The sequence below is a fragment of the Anser anser genome, assembly GCF_964211835.1.
Source record: "Anser anser genome assembly, chromosome: 4".
In the NCBI taxonomy this organism is placed as follows: Eukaryota; Metazoa; Chordata; class Aves; order Anseriformes; family Anatidae; genus Anser; species Anser anser.
The window spans coordinates 37,421,642-37,435,376 of NC_139724.1; the positions used below are offsets into that span (position 1 = coordinate 37,421,642).

The following is a 13,735-nucleotide window of genomic DNA, read 5'->3' on the forward strand; positions in this document are numbered from 1 at the left end:
GGTAGAAGTGCAGACCAAAAATAAGGAGATACAGAAATGGGAGCACTATAACAAGGTATAATTTTGAAAGGCCTCATGACAAGCAGGTCAATGCAGTATTCTAGCTCAGAGTACACCTAAATTCAGCCTATGGGAGAAAGATGCTATTATCTCCTGATACTATGGTCATCTGGCCACGTTGCGTACTAGAAACACAACTGACACAGAATCATCCAGAAAGTGTTTTGAGAAACTCTGAAGAGCACTACAAAGCCTGGACGCTTGACAGGATTTTCCTCCCATACTGAACATGCTTGAGGGTCAGTGGTTATGGTGTCACATGTTGTAGAAGGTCAGCTACAGACACAATCATTAAGTCCAGTCAAGAGAGAAGGTCTGCTAGAACTTGCTCTGCAAAGAATAAAATGGGGGGGAAGAAAGAAAGAAAAACATCCCACAAATCTAAAAAAAATTAGACTTAAGGCTATTTACTAGTTAATTCTGGTACAAGTAGACAACAGGGAATGGAAAAAGCACAGCAGAAAGTTATAGTGTTTTAGTGGCCTCATCTAAAACCATGGAAATGTTTCCAAGCTTTAAATTTGCTGAATTACCTGTTTTTCTTGTAGGGCTATAAAAATAACACTAAAAGCTTTGCTGAGACTTCATAAAATGTCATGCTTTTTAAACGGCACCTACTTGACTCTCCAGCCTGCTCCACATTCCAGCAGATTTCTGTGTTGGCCATGCCATCTCCAGCATCTTGCCTCCTGGGACATTACTCAAAATAGCACAGAATCTGAATCAGGCAAGTACATCATGGGACCTTGAGGTGGAAAAATAAGCATATTTAATGTTGCAGTAAAGGTTTGAGTGGCTCTCAGACTGTCTGTTAAAAGCATTGAAACCAGGAAGCTGCTGAAATTTCGCAACTTTTTCAAGTCCCCTTTAAATCTTTGAAATGAATGAAAAACACAAGATGTGTCTTTTCAAAAAGAGTTATTTTTCTCTACATACTAGAGACCCATCTTACACTGATATCTTTGAATGCTGCAATACCAAGGAGGGGGATATCAAAGGATAATTTTTTCTAACTTCTGATGACAATCAGAACAGAAGTTATAGCCAAATTAGCTAGTGTTAAAGCCATTAACATTGCTATAATTCTATGTTTTATAAAAGGCTGGAAGAGCTCCCCTGATTACTTCAGTACAGCATGACAATTGCTTTTAATTGTTGCCGTTTATGTAGATACAATACTGCCCAGCCTTGCAATCTTACTTTCATTCTCCTTATTTTATATGGTGAATTATAAGAGAATAAATGAAGCAAACCATATGGAAACAAGAGCAGGTCAGCAGCAATCCACTATGCACCTTCTTTTAAACAGTGTTTTTGTAGTAGGGATCATGACAGTGAATTAGCTCATTTGCCTTTTTATTACCTTTTTTACAGACAAAACAATTAAAATTTACTAGAACGTTTTCCTTCTCTTTTAGAACTTTCTTTTTTCTAGATTCACTTTCAAGTCTTGCAGGTATTGGTGTTAGAGAAACGAGTAATTTCTTTTGTTCAGACAATGGATTTTGAATTCACAGGCATACAACAGAAAAGGATGAAGATACTTTGAAGTACAATTTATCTGGACATTAGTATTTGTATTTTTGATAAAAGAAGTCCCAACATAATCTGCAAGAAAATGTCTCCAAAGCTACTCATTTAGTACTGTTTTCCATATTGTACAAATAGCCTGTGAAATAACAAAATCTGATTTTATGCTCATTTGTCTCGTAATTGAACTTAGTTCCTGAGATTTAAATTTGATTTAAGCTTTTCCAGACTGGGAATTTATGGGACAGAGTGATGAGGAAGGCTCTTAAACTCCACTTGTGTAAACAGGGCAGTCAAGAGATCACCTGAAGTACCTGTACACTTCTGCATGCAGCCGTGGGAAAGAACCAGGAGGAACTGGCCATCCACACACAGCCACGGGATGATGGCCTTGCTGGCACGAAGGAGATGTAGTGGAACAGCTCACATCACCAGAGTGCTGCAATGGCTGGATATAGGCTTGTAAGGAAAGATGAGCAGAGAAGAGCAAAGGGCTTACAGTATGCTGTGCATAGGAATGGATCAAGGACAAGGAGCTGTGATGTACAAGGAGGGTGAGACCTGACAAGAGAAGGAACTCAACATGCAGACATGATGGTGAGTACCTGCTACAAGATGCCTGATCAAGGAATTGGATGAAGCTGTCTTTAAACAAAGGAAGATGTCTCCCAGTTGCAGATCTGATCCAGATAAGATACTTAAACTACCCAGCATCTAATGGAAAGTCAAGATGAAAGGCACAAACATGATGTTTCTGGAGTGGTGCTCCACATGAGAAAGGCTGTGTGTCTGGAGTTCTGGGTGCAGCTTTGGCCCTACTGTACAAGAGAGATTGACAAACTGAAAACTCAGACACTAAAATGGTTTAGGGGTTGAACACACAGCCTGAGGTACTTAGGTTTGTGCAATGTGGAGAAGAGAAGGGAAAGAAAGGATCTAATTGTTTGTTTGTTTGTTTTTTCCACTACGTAAATAGAGATTATAGAGAAGATAGACTTAAACTGTTCCCAGAGGTGCACAGTGAAAGAACTGAAGGAAACTACAGTTTCCCCTTATACACAGCAAAGGAAACCTGACTGGATATGAGGAAAAAAATCACAGTGAGGGCAGTTACACAGTGAAGGAAGCTGCTTAGAGAAGTTGTAGAAGCTCTGAGGTATCCTTGGAGCAACCTGCTCTAATGTTGAAGTTAGCCCTGCTTTAGGTGGGAGGTTGGAAGAGATGACCCGCAGATGCCTCTTCCAATGTACAATATATGAGATTAGGCCTTGAATTAAAATATTTCTGTATGTGTAAAGGGGCTGTTGCCTACAGTTTTGTCAGGGCCTTCTGCAGCTGGGTCTCAAACAATAAGACTGTTTCAGTTGCTTTTTTCTTTGATCAAGCCAAAATTGTTAAAGCTGGAATTTCCTATGCTGAACTGCTTCTTCAGGCTAGTGATTTTCTTTTAAGTCCCTTGAAGAGCAATTCAGTCACTTCCAAAAACAAATGAGCAGAAATGTGCATTTTTTCTCTGATATTAAAGAAAATGTTTATAACGATTTAATTAAAGCTGTGCTTTTTAGTAATGTGTTCAAGTTTGGCAGCTTAGAAAATCTGCACAAAGTTGGCCAAGTCATGAGTAGCTTAGTTTATGTAATTACAGAAGAGATTTGTTGGCACTGAGTATTTGGTCTCCAGCAGTCTTTTTACAATCAATGTACTCTATCTCAGAGCTTCAGAGAGGCAAGCAGAAATTTTGGTATACAAAAAGGCTTCCTGCAGGAACAATGTGGTAAAGGAACAGAAATCATTGATGCTGCATGTAACACAACACTGGATTTTGAGTAACATAACTGAATGGAGGCACAGATAAGAATTAAGACAGAGTGGAGGTGAAAGGAAGGAGTCCTTACATTGTAAGTGAAGTGGGAGGATTTATGAACTCTAAAGTATATTGTTCTCCAGAAATTGAAACCAAATCTTTTGCTCATTGCCTTCCCATGAGTTCATAACTTAAAAAAGGTATTAAATCTTTAATCACACTATGATGTAACAATTTCTGTTTTCCCTCACGGGATTTCTGAAAAGATTGGATTCTGTTTACTGAACAGACCAAGCACCTGAAAGAGACTGTATCAGTGTCTTCATTTCAAAAAAGATGTGTCCAAAAGGAGTCAGATTACAGGAAGAAAAGCATGGGTTTTATGACAAGAGCAGATGAATGTAGCCCCAAAGAACTGAGTCCTGTCCCTGACTTCATCTCTCCATCTCCATGTGATTTGGGCAAGTTTCTTAACCCAGATTTTTCACAAGTGCCAACAATTTTCCAAGTTCCTTCCTATACAAAATCTTGATTTTAAGTTGCTTTCTGTATCTGGCCTTAGGATGAGATACCTCGTGCTCCCCAGGCATATATTTCTAGTCCTTATAGTCAGCTAGCTCAGATGGAGTTTTTTTCCAGTGCAGATGGCTACAGTTTGAAGAAATGAGTGCCATCCACAGAACTTAATTCAAAAAAACATTGAATTATCACAGCTACAACAGAACACACTTGGGGCTGTATATAAACATAGAGAATCCTAGGGCATGCTAAACAATCTCTTAAAAAATCAACTCCAGGTATCACATACCAGACCCTAAATCTTTAGGTTCATCTATTTTGTTTTCCCATTTATAAAATAAAACTCTTACTTTGGGGTTTTTGAGAAAATGAACTAATTCACATTCAAAAAGCCACTTGATACTGTGCTGCTGAGTGCCATAAAGGGTGAGCAAAAAAAAGCTAAAATTAATTATTCTGCATTTACAGCACATTGCAAGGAATGTGCAGTAAATCAGACATGGAGGCATACAAAAGAATAATATCTGATTTTTCTCATTATATATATATATTATAGTCAGGGTACAATTACATTTTTCTGTTCCCATGCAATTAATTACTGTATTATAAGATACAGTGGGACTTAGGCTATACACTTTTTAAAAACCATTTTAAAAGAATTAAAAATAAATAAAACGAGAAAAAGAAAGCTGTAAGCACCCAGGCAGCATGTAAACCCCGATCCATTTGATTTTTGCCATCACCAGTGTTTGGTGTTGGTCATTGCAGGGCCAGCTCAACTCCTGGAATCCCCAGGCTGACTGAGGACAGGGAGCAGTGCAATCCCAGATGGCTCCCAGTGTCGCCTTCCATCTCATCCCCTTTGCTGCATGTTGGTGATCTATGCTGCGTGTAGCAGCCCTGAGTGCAGTTAATTATGGTAGCTGTACTATCAGAACTCATCTAGCCTCAGGAGCATGAAACACTGTTTGATCTATTTACCCTGCCAAGAAGCAGCATAAAGGGAAACTCCATCTAGCAACTACAGCATTACCAAAGTACACTCAAGCAAGGAGACAAACCATGCTTTCTGTTTTCCACCACAGACTACAACAGATGAGCCTGCAAAAGATTACTGTGACTCCCATTCCTGTGTTCTTAAAAAGCATATTACAAGCACTCTGTTATAACAGGCATGCAGATGTCCATCCAAAAATAAATAAATAAATAAAGTTTGATGCAGCCTAGTATGACATTCAAACTGGGAGTACATCATTCATGGAATGATAGAATCATCTAGGTTAGAAAAGACCTTCAAGATTATCAAGTCCAACCATCAGCCTGACCTACTGAGTCCCATCACTGAACCACGTCCCTTAGTGCTATGTCCACGCATCTCAAATACCTCCAGGGAAGGAGACTCCACCACTTCCCACTGCAACCTGTTTCAATGCTTGACCATCCTCTCTGTGAAGAAATTATTCCTACTGTCCAGTCTAAACCTGCCCTGGCACAACTTGAGACCATTTCCTTGTGTTCTATCACTTGTCACCTGAGAAAACGGACAGACACCCTCCAATCTTCAACCTCCTTTCAGGAAGTTGTAAAGAGCGATGAGATCTCCCCTCAGCTTCTTCTTCTCCAGACTAAACAAACATAGTTCCCTCAGTCACTCCTCATGATCTTGTTTTCTAGTCCTTCACCAGCTTTATTGTTCTTCTCTGCACATGCTTGTGCAACTCAAAGTCCTTCTTGTAGTGAGGGGCCCAAAACTGAACACGGTACTCAAAGTGCAGTCTCCCCAGTGCTGCTTACAAGTGGACAATCACATCTCCAGTCCTGCCAGACACACTATTTCTGATGCAGACTGGGATGCCATTGGCCTTCTTGGCCACCTGGGCACACTGTTGGCTCATGTTGAGCTAGTTGTTGACCAGCACCCAAGTGCAGCACCTGGCATTTAGTCTTGTTGAATATCAGGCAACTGGACTCAGCCCATCGATCTAACGTATCCAGATCCCTCTGCAAAGCCTTTCTACCCTCGAGCAGATCGGCCATCCCTCCTAACATGGTATCATCTGCAGACTTACTGAGGGTGCACTCAATACCCTCATTCAGGTCACAGATAAAAACATTAAACAAAACTGTTCCTAAGACTAAGCCCTGAGAAATGCCACTGGTGACCAGCCACCAACTGGATTGAACTCCATTCATGACAACTCTTTAAGCCCAGCCATCCAAACAGTTCTTCACCCAGCAAACTGTATACCTCTCCAAGCTATGAGCAGCCAGTTTCTCCAGAATACTGTGAGAAACAGTATCAACTGCCTTACTAAACTCCAGGTAAACAACATCCATAACCTTTTCCTCATTTACTAAGCAGGTCATTTTGTCACACATAGAAAGAGATCAGGTTAGCTTGGCAGGATCAGCCTTTCATAAACTCACACAGTCTGCTTCTTATAACTCAGCTGTGTCGTATGTGCCGTGTGAGATTCAGGAGAGAGAATCTCTTCAGGAGAGAGATATATGGCTTATACAGACAGATAGTTATTTTTGAAAGTGTTCTTCTGCTAATACATTTTTTGTCTTACATGCAGGTTGGTGGCAATAACCAGCTGCAACTTTCAGATATCAGGAGCATAGATTTCCATTTTCCTGCAATACCTCTCCCTAGTCCTGGAAGGGCAGGTAAGGTTCCTATTTCTCCTTCTATGAAAACAATGACACTTTGTCACTTGCCAGAGGTACAAGTAGGCACCACTGGTATAGGTACTATAATTCTTAACTAGCAGTATCAAGGAAGGCCACTGAGGTTTTTCATCATGTTGCATACAGAATTGGTAGTATGTTATTAATAGTTAACAGCATATTAACTGTTAATATGGCATTTAAAATATGTGGAGTGAAATCTTGTCAGTGTTGTTTATTCCTTTACATAAAATGGGCCTTCTACTGAATGAGTTGTTTGCAAGACCATTAGCTCAAAAACAGCATTGTCATATTTTGTATCTGCACATACAAGATTTGTGGGAAATGACAACCTGAAATTACCAGTGAGTTCAAGTCCTTGTCCCGGCATAGACAACAAATTTCTCCACACCATCCAGATCTGTTTTTAAAACTGTAGGGAAGAAAATTATTAAGCACTTGACATTCTCAGACTTCCAGCAGAGACTGCAGCTAGGGAAAGGTACAGTGGGAGCCATTTTTGGCTAAGCTATTCATAATATCCCTCTACTCAAAAATAAATTATAGCCAGCAAATTCGTTTCACTTGTATTTTTATTTGAAAGTGGCACCTTAAATATATGATAATTTCTAGTCATCAGTGGATTAATTGTGCAACTTTGATATAAGATTTTTAACTGTCATAGGGTCAAACCTTCTAGTCTACAGGTATTTTTATAAAGCAGGCTTTTAAAAACAGTTCATCAGTGGGCAGGAAATAGACTTTTTTTGGTAGTTTTTGAGCATTAGCACTAGAGTTAATTGTTAAGCTATTAAACTATAGTTTTTAATTTATAGCAGCTATAGTAGAAACAGTGTCTGAGTGATTGCCCTTTGCTACCATTATAGACATACCTCATCCGTTATATCATGAAATACTGTAAGATGGTTTGTAACAATGCTTGTTACCTGCTGATAATAACCTATCAGCAGGAACAGCAGTTAATTATATATCTCCTGCTGGCAAATAACTGGCTTCCAAATATTTTTGTTGCTCTTCGCTAATTTCTTCAACAAAAAAAGAATCAGTGTCTTGATTTTATACTGGTATGTTAATTTATGAATGGAAGACAGAAATCGTGTATTGTTGCTGAGGTGCCTGAATTCTTTGTGCTGTCATCACAGTATAAAAAACTAGCCCCATCTGTACATGAACCCTGATGGATGGGTGAACAACAAGACCTATTGCACTGATCAGCTACAGGATGTGGAACAATTCCCAGCCCAGACCTCTCACAGAGATGTGCAGAATATTATCTAAAAGGTGGCCCTTAGCCCTGGGTAGGTGGGATCTCTGCTTACAGTGAAACTATTCAGACAGCTTAGATGAGATTATGTCTTTCTGCAATATTTCTTCCTTCAGATTCATTCTAAGCATGGTATTGTAGGACCAGTCTTGGGAACAGCGCTGACCCAGCAAGAGCAGAAGAACCTTCAGTACTGAGGAACCTTTGAGAATGGGCACAAGCAGCTAAGGTTCATTGTTTGGCACCGAAACAGTGAGAAGGTAAATTGTTCTGGGATTAATGATACAGAATTGGAGGTCCTTTTGCCTATGAAAGAATAATCTGTGTGTTAGGTACTGGGGACTTGCAATATAGTTCTATCCCTTTGAACTCCTGCTCAAAAGGGACTTTTGAGCAAATATTCCCATGAGGCCCCGCTAATAGTCCTTTCTACCAAGGTTTGGTCTTTGTGGGGAAAAACAGTCACTTGTTTGCAAATATGTCAATATTTATTCCCAGAGTCCTATCCTAAAAAATGCTGTAGAATGGGAATCAGAAATCTAGATTGAATAAGAATAAAGAATAAAGAATAAAGAATAAAGAATAAAGAATAAAGAATAAAGAATAAAGAATAAAGAATAAAGAATAAAGAATAAAGAATAAAGAATAAAGAATAAAGAATAAAGAATAAAGAATAAAGAATAAAGAATAAAGGAGTGTGGGAAATACTAACAAAAACTAAGGTGCTGCCTCATATACATTTCTCTGAGTAATAAATAACAGATAATAAATAACAGAGAGTAGAGTCGTCCCCTCTCCATTTCTGAGCAATTTTCAAACTTACAGATTAATGACAACACCTTGGATTTCTATTTTCAGGCACAGTATGTTTTATCATGTCCTGATGGACAATGGAAAGAACATCATCACTGGTTATAATGTATCTATGACAGTGATATTGAACAACTTTGTTAAAATGTTAACATTATCTTTAAAATGTTAAATTATCTTTAGAGATAATATATCATAAAGTTGTAATAGAAAAAAGCTAGGTTTGCCTTGTCCACATTAAGAGACTCAGAATACTACAGCTCCTAAATATAATTCCAATTTGTCCTAAAAGACCTTATAGTTAGAATATTGTTGTCTTTAAGAAAGCAACCTGAAAAGCTGCTGTCATTTACTAAAATACACAATTTTGGGATTCTGTGTTTTTGGGATTTTTCTGAAGCAAGCTGACGTGAGATGGGACTTTTCACTCCTCAAAACAAATCTAGCATTATATTACTCATACTACCTAATTACTCCACATCAGCTTGTATCTCTGTCCTCTGCAATCCCTCTCTATTTTCAGTGAAGGTCTGGAATGCCTTAGAATGGATCTGACCATAATATTTTTTCTCAAAGGAATTCAAAAAGTTTTAAAGGCAGTAGGATACAGAATCTTACACTCCAAAGAGCTGGCAAAGGTGACTTTTACTGAGTTTGCAGAGCTAAAGTAATTGTGACAGGCTATAAAGTCATACACGTTCTTAGAGTTTAGAACAGTACAATAGGCTCCAAAGGATTGAATTTGATGCCTACATTTGTTTAAAAAGATCATTTGTTTATACTAAGTTGATCTATAATTATGTATCTTGTTCCAAGATAAAATAGTTGAGTGAAATCTTTCCATTTGTGTAGCACATGTCAAATTAATGGGTAAATGTAAATAGAAGTAAAAACATTCATAATGGGCAAAGGAATTGCTATGCTATTGACTATATGGAAAATATAGCAAAACATGCTATAGTAATTATAATCAGGAGCTTGTTCTGCAATATCAGACTCTTTTAAGAGTAAGTAGCACAAATATACTTGCTGTATACAGAAGAAATCATCACTGTGTTTGTGCACACTAAGGAGATTTCCTATTGATGGGTTTCACAGAGGTAATTTTGCAGGTCTTGAAAACATAGTCCTTCACAAGTTCCTCTCCAAATGTCCATTTCCTCCTTCCTTTTGATTTCATTAGGCAGAAGGAGTTATTTTAACAGCAGACTCATGAGTGCATTTACTTAGTTGGCTTACTAACTAGCTAATGCCTCGCCAGCGTGCTACTATCAGCTGTTGTGTCTGTATCACCGTTTTCAGTAGGATTCCACTTGACTGCAGTTTTCAGTTCCCTATCTACATTTAATGTTCTTTCAAGGTATACAGTAAGATGGTAAATAACTTATCTCCCAGCCTTTTATCTTTGTCCTTGCTATGTTCACTAGTCTTACAGAAGTGCCTTTGTTTTCTCCTCATTTTTGCTTTGTGAGTTTGTTAGAAAACCGTGACAAAATCTCACAGGCTAGCACCAATTTTCCATGCTTGCTAATGTCTCTCATACAGCAGAAACAGTGAAACAGGCGCTAGGTAGGAGGTTAAGTATAATACTTAAAGTATATATTTTAAATTTCTAACAAATATTACAAGACAATTTTAAGAAATGTTAAATAATTGGAAACCAATTCCAATTGGTATGAATTCCCTCATCCTTTTAATACAAGAAAGGAAGAAAAAAAAAAGCAAGAGGATGTTAAAATTTGTAATATACTCACAAGTCTCGGAAAAGCTGTGGAGCAAGTTGGCACAGTAGTTAGAATAAAGTTTGCACTAGTGACAGCACCAAATGCTCCACCCCCTTCTCCATTCTCTTTTACTTTCAGTTGTTATATAATAATTTGGGACTATGTTTGTACATAATACACTGTGGAAATTACTCACACCACAAAGAGGGATTTCTCTCGCCCGCTTCTGAGCAATACTCAGACGCGGGGGGAGGGAGAGGGAGGGTGGGAACAACATGGGGAAAGGCACATGTCTCCATTTAGGAGGCAGGCAAACAGCTGACAAGTACGAACAGCAGCTGCTTGCGGTCCTGAGCAGCAACAGTGACGCTGCTACCTCTAATTCCATATAGGGAAGGAAGCACACGGTTTGTGCCCTTATCTTTACACAGTCCCCTCCACCTTCGTAGCTTAAGTGTATCCTCCCAACCAGAACTCCAAAGACTTGCTTAATTTGGAAGCAAAAAACTAGCTTTTTTTGGTGTAATTCCTCCTCTTTTCAGCAGCCTGAACAGTATTTTACACAGGAGGGAAAGAGAAGTTGCCTTTTGAGGCAACAGCAAGAAAGAGAATGGCCATGGAAAAAGGCTGGTGGGACAGAAAATATCTCTGAAAGGGGCAAGATCTAGTTTGCTGCGAGATGACAGGGCAGAGAGGTGTACTAGGCACAGGTGACATCAGAAGTATATCCTTATAAAGGAGCTGAAAAAATACTCTGTGAATTGCACAGAACTAAAAAAAATGTGGATTTTAGCCATGAAGGTAAGTGTGGGTTTAGTGTCTATGATAGGGCATGGCAGCTGTAATCCTGAAGTCCTGCATAGACACCTCACAGTGAAAAGCCTTTCTGCTGTGAATTAAACTTAAAGTCCTGAAGATGAGGCCTAGTAGCTTTCAGAGTGCTCTCAGGTTTCCAGGCACCTTCACTTAACCATGTAAAGGTCATGCACTCCAGAGGCAACAGTGAAAATGGTACTTCCCATCTGTGCAATCTTCTTTTTGTCCCCTTCTGCATTATTCTGGGTGCTGGTTATTATTCTGTGTGTGTAACACACTGTGAGGTGGTGAGAATATTCTGCAGCTAAATGAGAAAGTTTTAGCAATGGACCTATCACCTAACTGAAGAAAATATAAGCTAGAGTTGGACTTTTCCTTCCTGTTTCTCAGGAAAACTACATTTTTTTCAGGAACAGTATTTATAAAACTTGGTAAACAATAACAGCTAGTTTCCTGTGCTAGGACATTCTGTTGCAGCCAGATTCAGAAAACATACTTAAGGACCTAAGTGGAATCATAGAATCTTAGAAAGATTTGGGTTGGAAGGGACCTTAAAGATCATATAATTCCAACCCCCTGCTGTGGCCAAGGACACTGGACCTCTTTGCTCAAAGCGCCATCTAACCTGGCCTTGAACACCTCCAGGGATGAGGCATCCAATGCTTCTCTGGGAAACCTGTTCCAGTGCCTCACCACCCTCTGAGTATAGAATTTCTTCCTCATATCTAATCTAAACCTACTTTTTTTTTAGTTTAAAGCCATTACCCCTCGTCCTATCACTGCACTCCCTGACAAAGAGTCCCTCCCCAGCCTTCTAGTAGGCCCCCTTTAGGTACTGAAAGGCCACTGTAAGGTCTCCCACAAGCTTTCTCCAGACTGAACAACCCCAACTCCCTCATCCTGTCTTTATAGGATCAGTGCTCCAGCCAGCCCCTTGATCATCTTTGTGGCCCTCCTCTGGACTTGTTCCAGTAGGTCCATGTCCTGTCCACACTGTATCCTATGGTACAACACTTGGGTCCTGCATCCATTCTGCAGAGAAGGCAGTGAAATGAAATGCAGCCACACTGATTAGCTCATGTATAGGACCTGATTCAGAATCACTACCACTGCAAAGGATCTTACAGTACTTTAACAGAAGACAAAAAATTAGAACTCACAATTTCACATTCTTCCCAGACCCTTGTCTCTGTCACACAACACTACATCGATGTGGCCACTGTATCACGGTCCTTGTTTTCTGTCTCAGTATATCTCAGTATAGAGGGTTAACATCACTTTATAAGCAGTTTGGCAGACATGGGGGGTGAAATCTACCACCACTGGCAGCTGTTGAAACCTGGGCAACGTATGAAACAGAAAATTAAATACAGACTTAGCTGCAATTCTTGCTGTAACAGAGTACAAAAATACATGTGAAAAGGAGGTACCAGCATTGCAGGAAAAAAACACCAGCCTAGATGAGTATTTAAACCAAAGTGACATACTCGTTTATTTTGACTGTCTTGTGATTAAGGGCACTAGGCACTTCTTCACTACTTCAAAAGTAGTCATAAAGATTTGTTGAGGATGAAATATTTGCACAGATCTGATGTATCAGCGATATAAGATTAATTAATTCCTTTATGGTAAATCACAAATTAAATTAGACTGTATGATTTTTACTTTAGTAGCACTTAATCATCAGTTAATCATTAGCCTATTTAACACAATAATTCAGTAGTGTTTGCTACAATCAAAACAGTGGCTTAGTTAAAGATTTGTAAATCACACGACTTACGACAAGATATTAGCAGTTTTTATATAGCAAGGGATAGGGGGGTTTCTATAGGGCAAGGGATTAGGTATTTCTGTACAACACGGTATTGGGGATTTATAAATGCAGCTGCACGTTCAAGAACTTTTTTTCTTTTGGTGAATTACTTACCCTCCTCTGCCTTTAATGTCAGGCCTCAAGTGAACTCCTCACTTTTTTCTACATCGGTGCGTACAGAGGTTGACCATTGAACCTTGGGGAGTCTTGCCCGGAGAGGCATCCCACCTCAGGGGGAGATCCTAGGTCACAGCCTGCTGTGGTCCTGGAGAACTCAAAGGGGCTCTTCGCTTAGGACCAGTATTTATAGGACCGCAGGATGATTGGCTTCAGTCAGTATTTTCCCTGGCCACAATTCATGTTGGGTGATTCTCGTGTTGCCCACCAACCATACAACTCCAGTACCTTCCAGGTTGTACAGGTCTGCTATCCAGCTAGCACGAGTTCCTGGTACAGTTAGGGAGTGCCTAATCGTTCCAACTCACTGCACTTGGAACAACAGCAAGAACATAACGTAACATTAGTTTATCTTGAGATCACTTGAGATCACCCCCCAGTGAGGGGGTCATTTTTTTTCCAAGAATAAGAGTAAAGAATTTCACATAAATGTGTATATGTATTTGGACTTGGAATCCCATGGTGTCTCTTATATGTAACTTTTTAAAACTGAAAAGAAATACATTGTTTTCTCTTTGTCTTTGTTT

General features: G+C 39.3%; 1 protein-coding gene across 6 annotated transcripts in view; it reads right to left on the minus strand.

Moving 5' to 3' along the window:
• IL15 (interleukin 15) overlaps positions 1-13,443 on the minus strand; it is a 40,017-nt gene extending 26,574 nt beyond the window's left edge. The window contains exons 1-3 of one of the 6 annotated variants that reach the window (XM_083834943.1): positions 13,146-13,442; positions 12,379-12,557; positions 679-805 (exon numbers count right to left, since the gene is read on the minus strand). In XM_083834943.1, the coding sequence (XP_083691069.1) occupies positions 679-741 (63 nt within the window). In that variant the 5' untranslated portion in view covers positions 742-805; positions 12,379-12,557; positions 13,146-13,442. Of the gene's footprint in view, positions 1-678; positions 806-10,431; positions 10,589-12,378; positions 12,558-13,145 lie in introns of those variants that run through there. The other 5 variants (XM_083834947.1, XM_083834945.1, XM_083834942.1 and 2 more) reach the window with 5 other exon arrangements.
• Between the last annotated feature and the right edge of the window lie 292 nt (positions 13,444-13,735).